Source organism: Salvelinus sp. IW2-2015, linkage group LG19 (genome assembly GCF_002910315.2).
Source record: "Salvelinus sp. IW2-2015 linkage group LG19, ASM291031v2, whole genome shotgun sequence".
NCBI classification, from domain to species: domain Eukaryota; kingdom Metazoa; phylum Chordata; class Actinopteri; order Salmoniformes; family Salmonidae; genus Salvelinus; species Salvelinus sp. IW2-2015.
Genome location: NC_036859.1, coordinates 3,236,318 through 3,252,558, shown reverse-complemented (window position 1 = coordinate 3,252,558; position 16,241 = coordinate 3,236,318). Strand labels below are relative to the sequence as shown.

The following is a 16,241-nucleotide window of genomic DNA, read 5'->3' as shown; positions in this document are numbered from 1 at the left end:
AGGAGGCAAGGAGAGAGGACATGAGAAATCAAGGAAATGAAATGAATATTCTCCCCCTGTGTCTGACTCTGACCTGTTGAGGAGAGGCAAGGCAGACCGACTCAGATGATCTGCTCTCTCCTGGCTCAATCAGCCATTATCTTGAGTTATGGGCTATGGTCAGAGCCAATTGCCTGGACACAGAACAGACAGCGAATTATGTCTACCAAAGCAACTGGTCCAGGGGCAGTATGGTTTACAATGGTGACATGTAGGGATGGATATGTAGGATTGATTCTAAATCAATAACAGACACATACAGTATGTTAATCTTTGCATAATTTACTGAGGACTATACCTGTATAACTTCAAAGCCACAATGTAATCCATATAATACACTAATACTGAATGAATAAGCATTATTCTGAATGAATAAGAATAGTATTATTTATTGTTATAACAATGTCTTCCCTGTCAATGAATCCTCGTCAATCATTATAGTTCTCCTTACAGTAAAAGGGAGCGACTCACTCAGAGATGAGCAACAGTGTGTGTGTGTGTGTGTGTGTGTGTCAACGCACGCGCACGCTCTGCACCGTCCGTATTGCGCGTGCGCGCGTGGGTAAATAGGCACTGAGGAGAACAGGGTCCGTCCTTTAACGGTAAAAACCCGAGCGGGGTTAACAACGGAAGAAGGAGACAGAAGTGGGATGGAGTGATGCTGACCAGCAAGAGGAACCGGAGAGAAACAACGGGACCGCGGTGACCACAGAGAAGCAGAAAGACCGGTAAGTAAATGCATGGCAATCTATTGATTTAGCATTTTATCAAATGYGTTTTATTAACGCAAATAGCCTGCAGTAGGGCTATACTCACTGTGTATATCTCTTGCAGCCACTTTCAACAGTAAAAAAGAATGGGCAGCTCAATGCTGTGTCATGTTTAGCCTGTCTGCACTGAGTTTTGTTTGGGGCTTATGCACTTATGTATTCTTATGTAGGCTCACAATGATCTTCAGTTTAAGGTATTTGCATTTGCAAAAATAATTTGATGATGATACAGCAACCCCCCCCCCCCCCACACACACACACTCCTGTCATTCCATATGATTTCAACCACTTTCTGACTGCACCCCTTTTGATTTGAACGAAACCTTCCATACACGTTTGCCCATTGTAGAAGTGGTCAGAAAGTGATATTTTTTTTTACCTACATGCCAAAACATTCAGGTGATACAGTGGTGTTAAACAGTATCCAATTGTCATACTTGAATAAAATGTACATTAAAAATACTACTTGAGTAAAAGTCTAAAAGTATTTGTTTTTAAGTARACTTAAGTATCAAAAGTAAATGTAATTGATTTTCTTGATTTTTATTTATTCATGGATAGCCAGAGGCACACTCCAACACTCCAACAATAATTTACAAATGCAGCYTTTGTGTTTAGTGAGTCCTTCAGATCAAAGGCAGTAGGGAGGACCAGGGATGTTATCCTGATAAGTGTGTGATTTGGACGATTGTCCTGTCCTGCTAAGCATTCGGAATGTAACAAGTACTTTGGGGTGTCAGGAAAAATGTCTGGAGTAAAAAGTACATTATTTTCTTTCGAAATGTAGTGGAGTAAAAGTAAAAGTTGTCAAAAAATATAAATAGTAAAGTAAAGTACAGATACCCCAAACAACTACTTAAGTAGTACTTAAAAGTATTTTTACTTAAGTGCTTTACACCACTGAGGAGATAGAGGTGCTCAAAGTTTTTGCATACCCCATCCTCCTGAGTGGCGCAGCGGTCTAAGGCACTCCATCTCAGTTCTAGAGGTGTCACTACAGACCCTGGTTTGATTCCAGGCTGTATCACAACCGGCTGTGATTGGGAGTCCCACAGGGCGGTGCACAATTGGCTCAGCGTCGTCCGGGTTAGGGTAGGCTGTCATTGTAAATAAGAATTCGTTCTTAACTGACTTGCCTAGTTAAATAAAATAAATCAATGTCTTTATAATTAAACATGTAAATAATTGCGTTTGACATCATTTGAAAGCTTGCAAACCGGATTGTCAAACTATTAAAACATTTATTGAAAAATGTTTTTTAAATAAAAATTGCGTAATTTTTTWAACCTTTCAGTCAATATAAAAAACGCATAAATTCAACCAAAAAAATGGTGTTCATATATGTTGTAGTTCAGACCCTATTTGACATCATCTGAGGTGTTTGTGTTGTGCCTGTCTTCAGACACAGCATACTTTAGAATACAGGTGGGTGTCATGTATAGGCTGATAAATGTCAGTGGTGGAAACAGTACTCAATTGTCATACTTGAGTAAAAGTAAAGATACCTTAATAGAAAATGACTCAAGTAAAAGTGAAAGTCACCCAGTAAAATGCTACTTGAGTAAAAGTTTTAAATATACTTAAGTATCAAAAGTGTATGGAAATGCTAAAATATACTGAAGTATTAAAAGTATAAATAATTTCAAATTCCTTATATTAAGCAAACCAGACGGCACAATTTTTTATTTTAATTTTAAATTGACGGATAGCAAGGGGCCACTCCAACACTCTGACATAATTTACAAATAAGCATTTGTGTATAGTGAATCTGCCAGATCAGAGGCAGTAGGAACGACCAGGGTTGTTCTCTTGATAAATGCGTGAATTGGACAATTTTCCTGTCAAAATGCAACAAGTACTCTTGGGGATCAGGGAAAAGGTATCAAGTAAAAAGTACATTKTTTTCTTTAGGAATGTAGTGAAGTTAAAGTAAAAGTTGGGTGAAACGTAAATAGTAAAATAAAGAACAGATACCCCCCCAAAAAACGACTGAAGTAGTTCTTTTTACTTAAGTACTTTACACCACTGATGTACTAAAATGTGAATATAATGGACATTTTAACTTTCATTTGGTAACACAAAGATGATTGTAGAACACACARGCAAAACAATGCCGGATTCAAAACGATTTAAATTATTATACAAAATTATTGTTACTAATTGAATGTTATATATATGGGGGATACAATCATCCCAGCTCTGCAGATTTTGCTGCAGAGGCAGAATCATTAGATGTGTACAGTAGCTTGTTTTTGGTTGTAGGTCCAGGAATGGCTGAAGAATTGCAACATTTACCTGAAGCTAACTCTGCAGATAGCACTACTGGGTGATTTGAAAAGTCATAGTCAAACGAGCAATAATATAATAATACTTTCAGCAACAAATGTTATCTTTAATTTACAATCTGTAGAAACCATGAGAATAAAAAGGTTCAGAACTGTTGTAAAACATCACAGCACAGATTAAAAAGATATGGCAAATAGAAATCCAATATGGATGGTGTTAAGAGGGGTTGAGTGGAGCTGAAGGGTGGTACAAATAACAACAAGATAACTCATGTCAAATATACTGTGTATGTCGAATGTATATAGGTTCAGAACTATTGTGAAACAGCACAGTTAAAAATATATGGCAAATAGAAATTAAACTGGATGGTCATCAGAAATAGATGGGAGGGTTAGAGGGTAGAGGAAGGACAGGAGAAAAAGCAAACAAAAGATAACTATTGTAAAAGAGATTGTGTCCGTAAAATGTATGTAGTAAGTATAAGCTGAAAGTATAAGCCGAAGTGTCGATGTTCATTAGTTTACTCCAATTAGGGGAGGGGTGGTAAAATATATTTTTAAAAGATGCACACTCTTGGCATTCTCTCAACCAGCTTCATGAGGTAGTCGCCGTGAATGCATTTCAATTAACAGGTGTGCCTTGGTAAAAGTTAATTTATGGAATTTCTTTCCTTCTTAATGCGTTTGAGCCAATCAGTTGTGTTGTGACAAGGTAGGGGTGGTTTACAGAAGATAGKCCTATTTGGTAAAAGACCAAGTCCATATTATGGCAAGAACAGCTCAAATAAGCAAAGAGAAACGACAGTCCATCATTACTTTAAGACATGAAGGTCAGTCAATGCGGAAGATTTCAAGAACTTTGAACGTTTCTTCAAGTGCAATCGCACAAACCATCAAGCGCTATGATGAAACTGGCTCTCAGGAGGACCGCCACAGGCAAGGAAGACACAGAGTTACCTCTGCTGCAGAGGATAAGTTCATTAGAGTTACCAGCCTCAGAAATTTCAGTCCAAATAAATGCTTCACAGAGTTCAAGTAAGAGACACATCACAACACCAACTGTTCAGAGGAGACTACGTGAATCAGGCCTTCATGCTCGAATTGCTGCAAAGAAACCACTACTAAAAGGACACCAATAAGAAGAAGAGACTTGCTTGGGCCAAGAAACACGAGCAATGGACATTAGACCGGTGGAAATCTGTCCTTTGGTCTGATGAGTCCAAATTTGAGATGTTTGGTTGCAACCGCCACGTCGTTGTGAGACGCAGAGTAGGTGAACGGATGATCTCTGCATGTTTGGTTCCCACCGTGAAGCATGGAGGAGGAGGTGTGACGGTTTGGAGGTGCTTTGCTGGTGACACTGTCAGTGATTTATTTAGAAATCAAGGCACACTTAACCAGCATGGCTAGCACAGAATTCTGCAGTGATACACCATCCAATCAGGTTTGCACTTAGTGGGATTATCATTTGTTTTTCAACAGGACAATAATCCAACACACCTCCAGGCTGTGCAAGGGCTATTTGACCAAGAAGGAGAGTGATGGAGTGCTGCATCAGATGACCTGGCCTCCACAATCCCCCAACCTCAACTAAATTGAGATGGCTTGGGATGATTCGGACCGCAGAGTGAAGGAAATACTGCCAACAAGTGCTCAGCATATGTGGGAACTCCTTCAAGACTGTTGGAAAAGCATTTCAGGTGAAGCTGGTTGAGAGAATGCCACGCGTGTGCAAAGCTGTCATCAAGGCAAAGGGTGGCTACTTTGAAGAATCTAAAATCTAAGATCTATTTGTTACTACATGATTCCAAATGTGTTATTTCATAGTTTTGATGTATTCACTATTATTATACAATGCAGAAAATAGTAAAAATAAATAAAAACCCTTGAATGAGTAGGTGTGTCCAAACTTTTGACTGGTACTGTATATATACTGTACGGTCATCTCTAGGAGACAGAATGCGTCTCCTTCCTGAGCGGTATGGCGGCTGCATGGTCCCATGGTGTTTATACTTGCGCACTATTGTTTGTACAGTTGAACGTGTTACCTTCAGGCATTTGGAAATTGCTCCCAAGGATGAACCAGACTTGTGGAGGTCTACAATTTTTTTTCTGAGGTCTTGGCTGATTTKTTAGGATTTTCCCATGATGTCAAGCAAAGAGGCACTGAGCTTGAAGGTAGGCCTTGAAATACATCCACAGGTACACCTCCAATTGACTCAAATGATGTCAATTAGCCTATCAGAAGCTTCTAAAGCCATGACATAATTTTCTGGAATTTTCCAAACTGTTTAAAGGCACAGTCAACTTAGTGTATGTAAACTACTGACCCACTGGAATATATATGTGTATATATATGTATTTACAGTGCATTCGGAAAGTATTCAGACCCTTTCACTTTTTCCACATGTTGTTAAGTTACAGCCTTTTTCTAAAATGAAGTAAATAATTCCCCTCCCCTCATCAATCTACCCACAATAACCCATACTGACAAAGCGAAAACAGGTTTTTAGAATAAAATTAAAAAAATACCTTATGTAAATAAGTATTCAAACCCTTTGTTATGAAACTCAAAATTGAGCTCAGGTGCATCCTGTTTCCATTGATCATCCTTGACATGTTTCTACAACTTGATTGGAGTCTACCTGTGGTAAATTCAATTGATTGGGCATGATTTAGAAAGGCACACAGCTGGCTATATTAGGTCCCACAGTTGACAGTGCATTTCAGAGCAAAAACCAAGCCATGAGGAATTGTCCATAGAGCTCTGAAACAGGATTGTGTCGAGGCACAGATCTGGGGAAGGGTACCAAAATATTTCTGCAGCATTGAAGGTCCCCAAGAACACAGTGGCCTCCATCATTCTTAATTGAACGAAGTTTGGAACCACCAAGACTCTTCCTAGAGCTGGCCTCCTGGCCAAATTGAGCAATCTGTGGAGATGGTAGAACCTTCCAGAAGGACAACCATCTCTTCATCACTCCACCAATCAAGCCTTTATGGTAGAGTGGCCAGACGGAAGCCACTCCTCACTAAAAGGCACATGACAGCCCGCTTGGAGTTTATCAAAAGGCACCTTAAGACTCTCAGATCATGAGAAACAAGATTCTCTGGTCTGATGAAACCAAGATCTCTTTGTCCTGAATGCCAAGTGTCACGTCTGGAGGAAACCTGGCACCATCCCTGCGGCGAAGCATGGTGGTGGCAGCATCACGCTGTGGGGATGTTTTTCAGCGGCAGGGACTGGGAGACTAGTCAGGATAGAGGGAAAGATGAACTGAGCCAAGTAAAGAGAGGTCCTTGATGAAAACCTGCTCCAGAGTGCTCAGGACCTCAGTCTGGCACAAAGATTCACCTTCCAAAAGGACAACGACCCTAAACACACAGTCAAGACAACGCAAGAGTGGCTTCGGGGCAAGTCTTTGAATGTCCTTGAGTGGCCCAGCCACAGCCCGGACTTGAAACCGATCGAACATCTCTGGAGAGACCTGAAAATAGCTGTGCAGTGACACTCCCCATCCAACCTGACAGAGCTTGAGAGGATCTGCAGAGAAAAATGGAAGAAACTACCCTAATATAGGTGTGCCAATCTTGTAGCGTCATACCCAAGAACATTCGGCTGTAATCGCTGCCAAAGTTGCTTTGTTTGAAGGTGCTTCATCAAAGGACTGAGTAAAGGATCTGAATACTTATGTTGTCACGCCCTGACCTTAGAGATCCTTTTTATGTCTCTATTTTGAGTTGGGGTGGGCATTCTATGTTTTGTTCTATGTTGTCCTTTTCTATGTGTTTGGCCTGGTATGCTTCCCAATCAGAGGCAGCTGTCAATCGTTGTCTCTGATTGAGAACCATACTTAGGTAGCCTGTTCCCACCTGTGTTTGTGGGTAGTTGGTTGTTTTCTGTTTTGTGTATTGCACCTTGCAGAACTGTTCATTTGTCGTTTTGTTGTTTTTTTGTTCAAGTATTCGTATTTATTAAAAGTATTATGAATACTTACCACGCTGCACCTTGGTCTTCTCCTTCTCCCGACAACAGCTGTTACATATGTAAATTTGTAAACATTTGCAAACATTTCAAAAAATCTGTTTTTGCTTTGTCATTATGGGGTATTGTGTGTAGATTGATAAGGGGAAAAAACGATTTAATCAATTTTAGAATAAGGTTGTAATGTAAAAAAATGTGGGAAAGTGAAGGGGTCTGAATACTTTCCGAATGCACTGTATGTATTTTTTTAATATATGGGGGATTGGAAGTGATGCAGACAATTACATTGATGGAAGCCACAATCTAGCTGCAATATTAAAGCTGATCTACCCCCCCCCAAAAAAAAAAAAATATTATGGTTGGAGAATGTCAGAGAATGAGTTGTGGGAATATTCATTGATTTAAATTAAACTGTTAGGTTTCCTATGGAAGACTATTTGGCTACCTTGTAGAGTGTTGGGCAGTAATCAAAAGGTTACTGGTTCGTATCCCCGAGATGGCAAGGTGGGAAAAAAACCTGCCGGTTTGTACTTGAGCCGGGCAGTTAACAACCTCTGCTCCCCGGGCACCGATTACTTGGATGTCGATTAAGGCAGCCCCCCGGCACCTCTGATTCATAAGGGTTGGGTTAAATGCAGAAGACACATTTCAGTTGTACGCATTCAGTTGTACAACTGACTAGGTATCCCCCATTACCTTTACTGAAATATAGATAATAGAACATACATTTCCATTCAAGATGACATTCGATGGTGGGTGGACTGGCGGCCATCTTTCTGGTAATTGGAAGTTCAAGTTTCTACTCAATTTAAATGTCATGGTGTACCAGCTAAATTGTAGTGGTCTGAATGGAAATGTCCATTCTATGAATTCTACTTCTATGATTGAAATGACACCCACCCTGTATTCAAGAGTATGCTGTGTCTCAACCGATGACGGGCACAACATAAATACCTCATATGATGTCAAAAAGGGTCTGAGCTACAACATATGCGAAAATGTGAAAATGTTTTTAGATCATTTACGTTAAAGGTAAAAAAATGAACGAATTTTGTAAATAATATCTCACTCAACTTTTATATTTTTCAGTGTTGAAGACATGGATGTCTCATGGTAGGGTGGGATATGCAAAATTGGTCAATTTTGAGCACCTCTTTCTCCTCAATTTCTGACCAGTTCTTCCATGGGCAAACAAGTATTGAAGGTTTTGTTTAAATCAGAAGGGGTGAAGTCAGAAGTGATTTAATTCATATAGAACAACCCTGAACCCAAACAGCAGGAGAAGCAGCCTGTTGTATCAGATCTCTCATTTTTTAATGAGAGAAAATAGGTAAGGCACCGTATGGGTTTGCCATCTACATACCGGTGCCCTTTCATATTAGCCAAAACGTATATTAAACAGATTTATTCAGTCGTCATTTATGGAAGATGACGAGACCTTTTAATTGTAAGATCTAGACATTTACATTTAACTAGTAACCTTTTCTGCTGTGTGTTTTACTCTTATCGAGTGTTTGCGGTTGAATGCTGGTTTGCCTTATTTCTGCCCTCCCCTTCTCCTAAACAGACATATAATTTGCTGCTCCCCCTCCATCCCCCCAGAGCACAGTAGCCAGATGGAAGCTGTTGATCTACTTAGTCAGAGGTGGATGTAGAGACCATTACCCAGACCAAAGCAAACAGTCACAGTCTGCACTCCGCAATTTACTGCTCACTGAGCTGTGAGTCCGCTAACACTAAACCATTAGAAACCATTACACCTGCACGTTATAGCCCAGATTCCCAGAACATTGTTTTATTCAAGGAGCGGTGAAAAGGTCAATCACTAAGAAGTGTGTTTTAGGTTCTTCTTCTTTGACCTGCTGGGCTTATTTGCAGCATCTGTGTTTCTTTCGTAAAGAACATGGCTGCCTAGATTGATTCATCTATCTCATGTTGCGTTGTGTTTGGTGCTGATGCAAGCAACAAGGTGATGTTAAACTGGAAGGACGCCCCTGTGAGTTTAAAGTCCTAAACAACAAGATGTAAGTCTTTTCAAGATGAGAATAGTTTCTATTTGACCTCTTATTTACACTAACAGTCACTTGAGGAGCACCTGTTTCGTGGGTTTAACCAGTAACCCAACAAGCTTAACTGATCTCTTTCCCATATTGTGCCACTAACACAACCTAAAGATACATCATACAACCCACTCTTATCTCCTCTGTGGTCAGGGAAGACGTGTGAAGCTGTATAGTATGGATTTGCATCAGGTTGCCGTTGAGGAGATGCTGCCCTGGAGCCCATGGAGTGTTGACCAATCTGTTAATGATTGAGTTGGCCTTCAACACTGCTGCAACCGGTTGCTATGCAGGTGGAGAGAGGGGATAGCTCGGTTACCAGAGTAGAAGCCCAAGGCAAGATAGGGCTGCTGTAAATAAATATATCTCACAGCTACACAGGTAATTCATGTGAAAACAGTACATGTTTACCTTTTCTTTATTATACCAACCTGGCACAATTGCCCTGCAGCAAGGTTCATTAAATGTGGGGACCTTTAGCTGACATTTTGAAATAATTATCAGAGCTGATTCGAGGCCAATGTTCTTTCCATCAATTGAGAGAAAGACTCATTTAGAAGCACATAATTGGTCGAAGAACTTTCCATACTGTGCTTCTGATCCTTCCCCTTGATAAGGCTAGAAACTGAGGCCATTTGAATGTGTGTGCACACACACACACACCACACACCACGTGCACACACTATCTTACACACACACATTGAACTCAAGGATTTTCCCTCTTCCTCACATCCAGAGACAATGGTTGGCCTGAGAAACCGGTCCACGTGGGCCCCGCTGCTCCTCAAGGCCTCCTGCATCAAGTCCTGTGCCAACGGCTGCTCCCTGGGCATCACCGCACATCTCACCTACGCCAACACAGACACCGAACCTGTGGAGGGTGAGGTCACACACTGATGTCATGGGGGGATTTTGGGCCTTAGCAATCGGTTAGTCACATATCAAGCCATAACATCTATAGCCAGATCTAGTCTTGGTCTTGTTCTTCTGTAATAGTCTTTCTGTAATGTAGTTCTTCTACTGTTGTCTGTTGTCCTTTATTCAATGCCCCTTGCACCTTCCCCCCGCCCCTCTCCCCCAAGGTGTGTTTGTGTACCCGCTGGGGGAGAAGGAGGTGGTGGTGGGCTTTGAGGCGGTCATCGCCGGCCGCATGGTGGGAGTTCAGATCCAGAGTCGGGGGAAGCTGGAGGATTGCTGTCTGGACTGCTGCCCAGGATCGGGGCTCGACGGCCAATGTGGCAACGGACGGGAGTGGGGCTGCTGCGGGGGATCCAGCCTGGACATGCAGTGCACTAACGGTGAACAAAGGGGGGAAGGAGAGATGTACGGCAGAAGGGAAGGGATAGAGGGAGGGAGGGATAGAGGGAGGGAGGGAGGAAGGAGGGAAAGGATGGAGGAAGGAAGGAAGGAGTGAAAGGATGGAGAGAGGGAGGGAAGGAGGGAGGGAGGAAGGAAAGGATGGAGGAAGGAAGGAAGGAGTGAAAGGATGGAGAGAGGGAGGGAAGGAGGAAGGAAGGTAGGGATGGAAGGAAGGAGGGTTAGAGATAGGGCTGGATGGATAGAAGGAGGGAAGGAGTGTATCAGAAGGTATTTTCATTTCTAAAAGCTTAGGGCATAACCCACAGACAGTGGTGGGAAAAGTACCTATTTGTCATACTTGAGTAAAAGTAAAGATACCATAAAAGATAATGACTCAAGTAAAAGTGAAAATCACCCAATAAAATACTACTTGAGTAAAAGTTTTAAAGTATTTGGTTTTAAATGTACTTTAGTATCAAAAGGAAATGTAACCGCTAAAATATACTTAAGTATCAAAGTAAAAGTATAAATCGTTTCAAATTCCTCATATTAAGCAAACCAGACGGAACGATTTTCTTGATTTTTTAAATTTATGGATAGCCAGGGGCACACTACAACACATCATTTACAAACAAAGCATTTGTGTTTCGTGAATCTGCCAGATCAGAGGCAGTATGGATGACTGGGGATGTTCTCTTGATAAGTGAGTGAATTAGACCATTTTCCTATCCTGCTAAGCATTCAAAATGTAGCTAGTACTTTTGGGTATCAGGGAAATGTAAGGAGTAAAAAGTACATTATTTTCTTTAGCAATGTAGTGAGTAAAAGTAAAAGTTGTCAAAAATATAAAAAGTAAAGTACAGCTACCCCATAAAAGTACTTAAGTAGTACTTTAAGTATTTTTACTGAAGTACTTTTCACCACTGCCCACAGATTCTGTTTGGTCCTATTTCATGTTTTCCTTTCTCTAACTTTCACGAAGTAATCTTTAATCAGTAGAGAGACAACACAGGGACTAAGGCACACCAGGTCTCCTCTCTGTGTCTGACCTGATTGGGAGTTTTCAAATACCACATCAGTCATCATTCCTGTTCCCCACCCCTCTGCTTCCCCTCTGCCTCCCAACTCTCTCTCAGCCGCCATTCTATGTGATCGTTTTATTGACAGTTTTATTGGGCGGCAGGTAGCGCTTGGGTGTTGGGATAATAATCGAAAGGTCGCTGGTTTGAATACCCGGGCCGACAAGGTGAAACATCTGTAGATTTGCCCTTAAGCAATGCACTTAACCCTAATTTGCTTCAGGCGCGCCGTACTACTATGGCTGACCCTGTAAAACAACACATTTCACTGCACCTTTCTGGTGTGTGACAGTAAACATTTTTGATGCTAGGACAGCAGAGTCCCTGCTAGGACAGCAGAGTTCCTGCCAATCTTCTGAAAGTGTCTGAAACTCTAACTCTTCAGCATCTTAAATAATAAAGCTGTCTTACCCCCCCCAAAAAAAGACCTTTCCCTTGTCTTTTCCCACTAGCACTAACTTTGCTGATAGCTTCTTTACTGAGGGAAAATGTATTAACTAAGACTGTGACGTGTCTGCTTAACGACTGAAACGTAAAATTGTACCTAATACCCTGCTCATCCAAACCAGCCGCTAAAACAAAAATCAGGTCGGCTTTTATTGAAGAGTCTCAAGCTAATCCATTTAGTGAGACAGCCCACCCGGAGACATGCCATTGGTCTTCCTCTCATTCAGAGAGACCTCCTACCTATCTCTGAACACATCACAACACAGAGGCACGTATTCGTATTATGAATCCTGGAACTCTCTTTATAAATAACTTTGTAGGCTATACATTCAGATGCTTAGAACTTTAGATGAGTAAAGAATCTCTACCAGAATAGAAATACCCTTTACCTCATTCACTTGATTCATTTAACATAATGGTACAATCTTGTAGGATGGGGCAGAGGACTGAAGCTAAAAGGATTTGACGTCTTGCCTCTTCGTGAAATGGCTTTCACGTAGTGTAAAAAATGTATCGACTTGAAGTGAATGTCTGGATTCTATTCAATCCATGGGACCATGCACTGACCATTTTTATCTGAATCTCTGTCTTTTAGGCCATCTCATCCTAGACGAAGACTTGGAGCGAACCACCTTCATCGTAGGCACAGGGGTCATTGGCTCGATGGACATAGTATCTGTCATCATAAGTACGACCGTGGAACTCCCCACCTTGAAGAGTGGCGCGATCCGCCTGGTCTACCCAACAGTACTCACTCCCATCGCCACAGGACGGGTGACTGCAAGCAAAAGCGAAAATGGGGCGAAATCAGACGAAACAGGGTATTTCCCTCCCCCTTGAAAATGATCTAAATGTTTGGTAGTTTGATGTCAATTACTGTATATTCATTCCCACAAGTGTTGAGAAAAAGAACATTATCCCATATTATTGGAACGACCAAAAGGTCATGTGTAATTCAAACTCTGGTGCTTAATATTTCCCCCCCCCAGACGCACCAGTTGTTTTGGAGCCACCTCAGGGAAACAGGAGAGGGTTTTGGGTTCGGAGCAACAGTGTGCCCATGCCATCTTCACCAGCCCTGCCACCAACCTGGCACCCTATGAGCTCAACTTCCAACTGCTGGTCCGAGGGGCATGCCTGCTGGCTGGTATACCCATATTATATACCCATCTATCGGCCCACATTTATTTACCCAGGAAGCCCCATTGATGTCAAAATACCTCTTTCCCACAAAGTAGCTTTGCTATTGTAGCGAACAGCAGGGCAGGGAAGTGAACCAGGGTCACTGGCATGAAAGGCAAACACCCTACGCATCACGCAAATAGGGTTAACCCACTTGGTGGTAATTGTAACTTTGTTCATATAGGCTTGATACACTGCCCCCTCAGAACAGGAAAGCACATCCCCGTGCTTCAGCTACTCAGCCCCCTCACACATCTGGGCCATGCAATTCCGATGGCCTTACAGCCGCCATCCCACTTTTGACACCAATGTAGCAAACGAAAGGGCAGGGAAGCAAACCCGGGTCGCTGGTGTGAAAGGCAAACACCCTATGCATCGTGCCACTTGGCTCATATAGAGAGAATCACTACAATATCATCCCTATCTCCTCCTGGTTTGGTGACGCAGAGTTCTTTGAGTACAGCAAACACTTGAGTGGGTAGGAGAAACAGCTTTCTATCTTTAGCCTGTCTCCTGTAATGATATAGTGACAGATACAATTGAGCCCTGGCACTCCCACAGTGATATATGAAATGTGTCTGGGGAGGCGGGACAAGGAGCTCAGAGTGAGGCAGCCCAGGGACAGGGACAGAGTAAGGGAGCTGAGAAATGAAGGAGGTAGTGGGTGTGTTTGGAACAGGGCCAGGCTGCTGTAACTGTACTGTGCAGCAGTCAAGATATTAGGTTGGGGAAATTAGGCTACTCAATCAGATTGGGCACTAGGAGGGCCTGTATGGGAGTGGAATCACTCCGGCCTGTCTGAGAGGGAGCGTACCCTTTCCCTAGCCCCTTCCCTTAACCTCTTCCTCTAGCTGGCCCCTACCCCTGTCCCCTTCACCTAAGTGTTGTTGTTGAACTGGGCTTCTCTGGTCCCTTTCTCCTGCCCAGGTCTGGAAAGCCCTACCCATGCACTCAGGGCAGATGCAGACCCCAGCGCCCAGAGTGCTTCCTCCACCTACATCACCCTGGCACAGGAACACCCCTATGACAGACACATAGAGATCATACTGCACCTCAGCGGTGAGATGAGAGAGTGTGCTTGTGTGTGTGTGTGTGTGTGTGTGTGTGTGTGTGTGTGTGTGTGTGTGTGTGTGTGTGTGTGTGTGTCACAATAGTCTCTGATGGCCTCCTTCCTTATCTCACTGATCATGAGTTCTGTCCCCAAACTCTCTACTCCAGAGCCTCACAGCCCATTGGTCATCCTGGAGAGGGGTCGGCTCACCTTCAGCCAATACGAGCAGCAGATCTGTTCCCGCCGCGACTTCATTCGCTGTGCTCGCAAAGAGCTGGAACCAGAGAAGAAGGTGAGCTGGACTGAAAGCGAAACAATCAGTGGGCGCAAACAACAGTGTGTGGCTTCATTATATTTCCTTGAAACTATTTACCCAACCCAGTACCCAGCAAATAGTCTTTCATGTCCTTATAATACACCTATACATTATTTGGAGGAACACACAGTATATTCTGTCTGCATATGTTTTTTTATTGTCTAATAAATTCTATCAATCAATCCTCCTGTACAGTTGGAGTTTGTGAGAAAGCGGTACCACAAGGACATCCTGAGCAGCCCGGTCCTGATGCTCAACTTCTGTCCTGACCTGCTGTCTGAGCCTCCAGAGCTGCACCGTGCCACCAGGGAACTGCTCTTCCTCATAGACCGCAGCGGCAGCATGAGCGGCAGCAACATCCACCGCATCAAGGTGAGGATGGAGAAAACACAGACATAGTGAAGGGGAAGGGATAAAAAATACACCTACAGGTGAAGTCGGAAGTTAACATACACCTCAGCCAAATACATTTAAACTCCTTTGGCACAATTCCTGACATTTAATCCGAGTAAAAATGCCCTGTCTCAGGTCAGTTAGGATCACCACTTTTTTGAAAGAATGTGAAATGTGAGAATAACAGTCGAGAAAATTACTTATTTCAGCTTTTATTTATTTAATCACATTCCCAGTGGGTCAGAAGTTTACAGTTTATAGTATTTGGTAGTATTGCCTTTAAATTGTTTAACTTGGGTCAAACGATTCGGCTAGCCTTCCACAAGCTTCCCGCAATAAATTGGGTGAATTTTGGCCCATTCCTCCTGACAGACCTGGTGTAACTGAGTCAGGTTTGTAGGCCTCCTTGTTCGCACACGCTTTTTCAGTTCTGCCCACACATTTTCTATAGGATTGAGGTCAGGGCTTTGTGATGGCCACTTCAATACCTTGACTTTGTTGTCCTTAAGCCATTTTGTCACCACTTTGAAGTATGCTTGGGGTCATTGTCCATTTGGAAGACCCATTTGCGACCAAGCTTTAACTTCCTGACTTTCTTTTAACTTCCTGACTGATGTCTTGAGATGTTGTATCAATATATCCACATAATTTTCCTACCTCACGATGCCATCTATTTTGTGAAGTGCACCAGTCCCTCCTGCAGGAAAGCAACCCCACAACATGATGCTGCCACCCCCGTGCTTCACTGTTGGGATGGTGTTCTTCGGCTTGCAAGCATCCTCCTTGCAAGCCTACGATCTTTGTCCCCATGTGCAGTTGCAAACCGTAGTCTGTCTTTTTTATGGCGGTTTTGGAGCAGTGGCTTCTTCCTTGCTGACCGACCTTTCAGGTTATGTCGATATAGGACTCGTTTTACTGTGGATATAGATACTTTTGTACCTGTTTCCTCCAGCATCTTCACATGGTCCTTTGCTGTTGTTCTGGGATTGATTTGCACTTTTCGCACCGAAGTACGTTCATCTCTAGGAGACAGAACCCGTCTCCTTCCTGAGCGGTAAGACGGCTGCGTGGTCCCATGGTGTTTATACTTGCGTACTATTGTTTGTACAGATGAACGTGGTACCTTCAGGGGTTTGGAAATTGCTTCCAAGGATGAACCAGATTTGTGGAGGTCTACACCTTTTTTTATGAGGTCTTGGCTGATTTCTTTTGATTTTCCCATGATGTCAAGCAAAGAGGCACTGAGTTTGAAGGTAGGCCTTGAAATACATCCACAGGTACACCTCCAATTGACTCAAATGATGTCAATTAGCCTATCAGAAGCATCTAAAGCCA

At 42.7% G+C, this 16,241-nt stretch overlaps 1 protein-coding gene across 1 annotated transcript in view; it reads left to right on the top strand.

The window, feature by feature from the left end:
• The first annotated feature begins 647 nt into the window (after window positions 1-647).
• The window catches only part of vwa5b2 (von Willebrand factor A domain containing 5B2), a 31,351-nt gene continuing 15,757 nt past the window's right edge, over window positions 648-16,241 (top strand). The window contains exons 1-8 of the mRNA XM_024010129.2: window positions 648-767; window positions 9,876-10,019; window positions 10,222-10,437; window positions 12,560-12,785; window positions 12,954-13,111; window positions 14,074-14,205; window positions 14,365-14,489; window positions 14,709-14,885. Coding sequence (XP_023865897.1) covers window positions 9,881-10,019; window positions 10,222-10,437; window positions 12,560-12,785; window positions 12,954-13,111; window positions 14,074-14,205; window positions 14,365-14,489; window positions 14,709-14,885 — 1,173 coding nt within the window. The 5' untranslated portion in view covers window positions 648-767; window positions 9,876-9,880. The remainder of the gene's footprint in view (window positions 768-9,875; window positions 10,020-10,221; window positions 10,438-12,559; window positions 12,786-12,953; window positions 13,112-14,073; window positions 14,206-14,364; window positions 14,490-14,708; window positions 14,886-16,241) is intronic.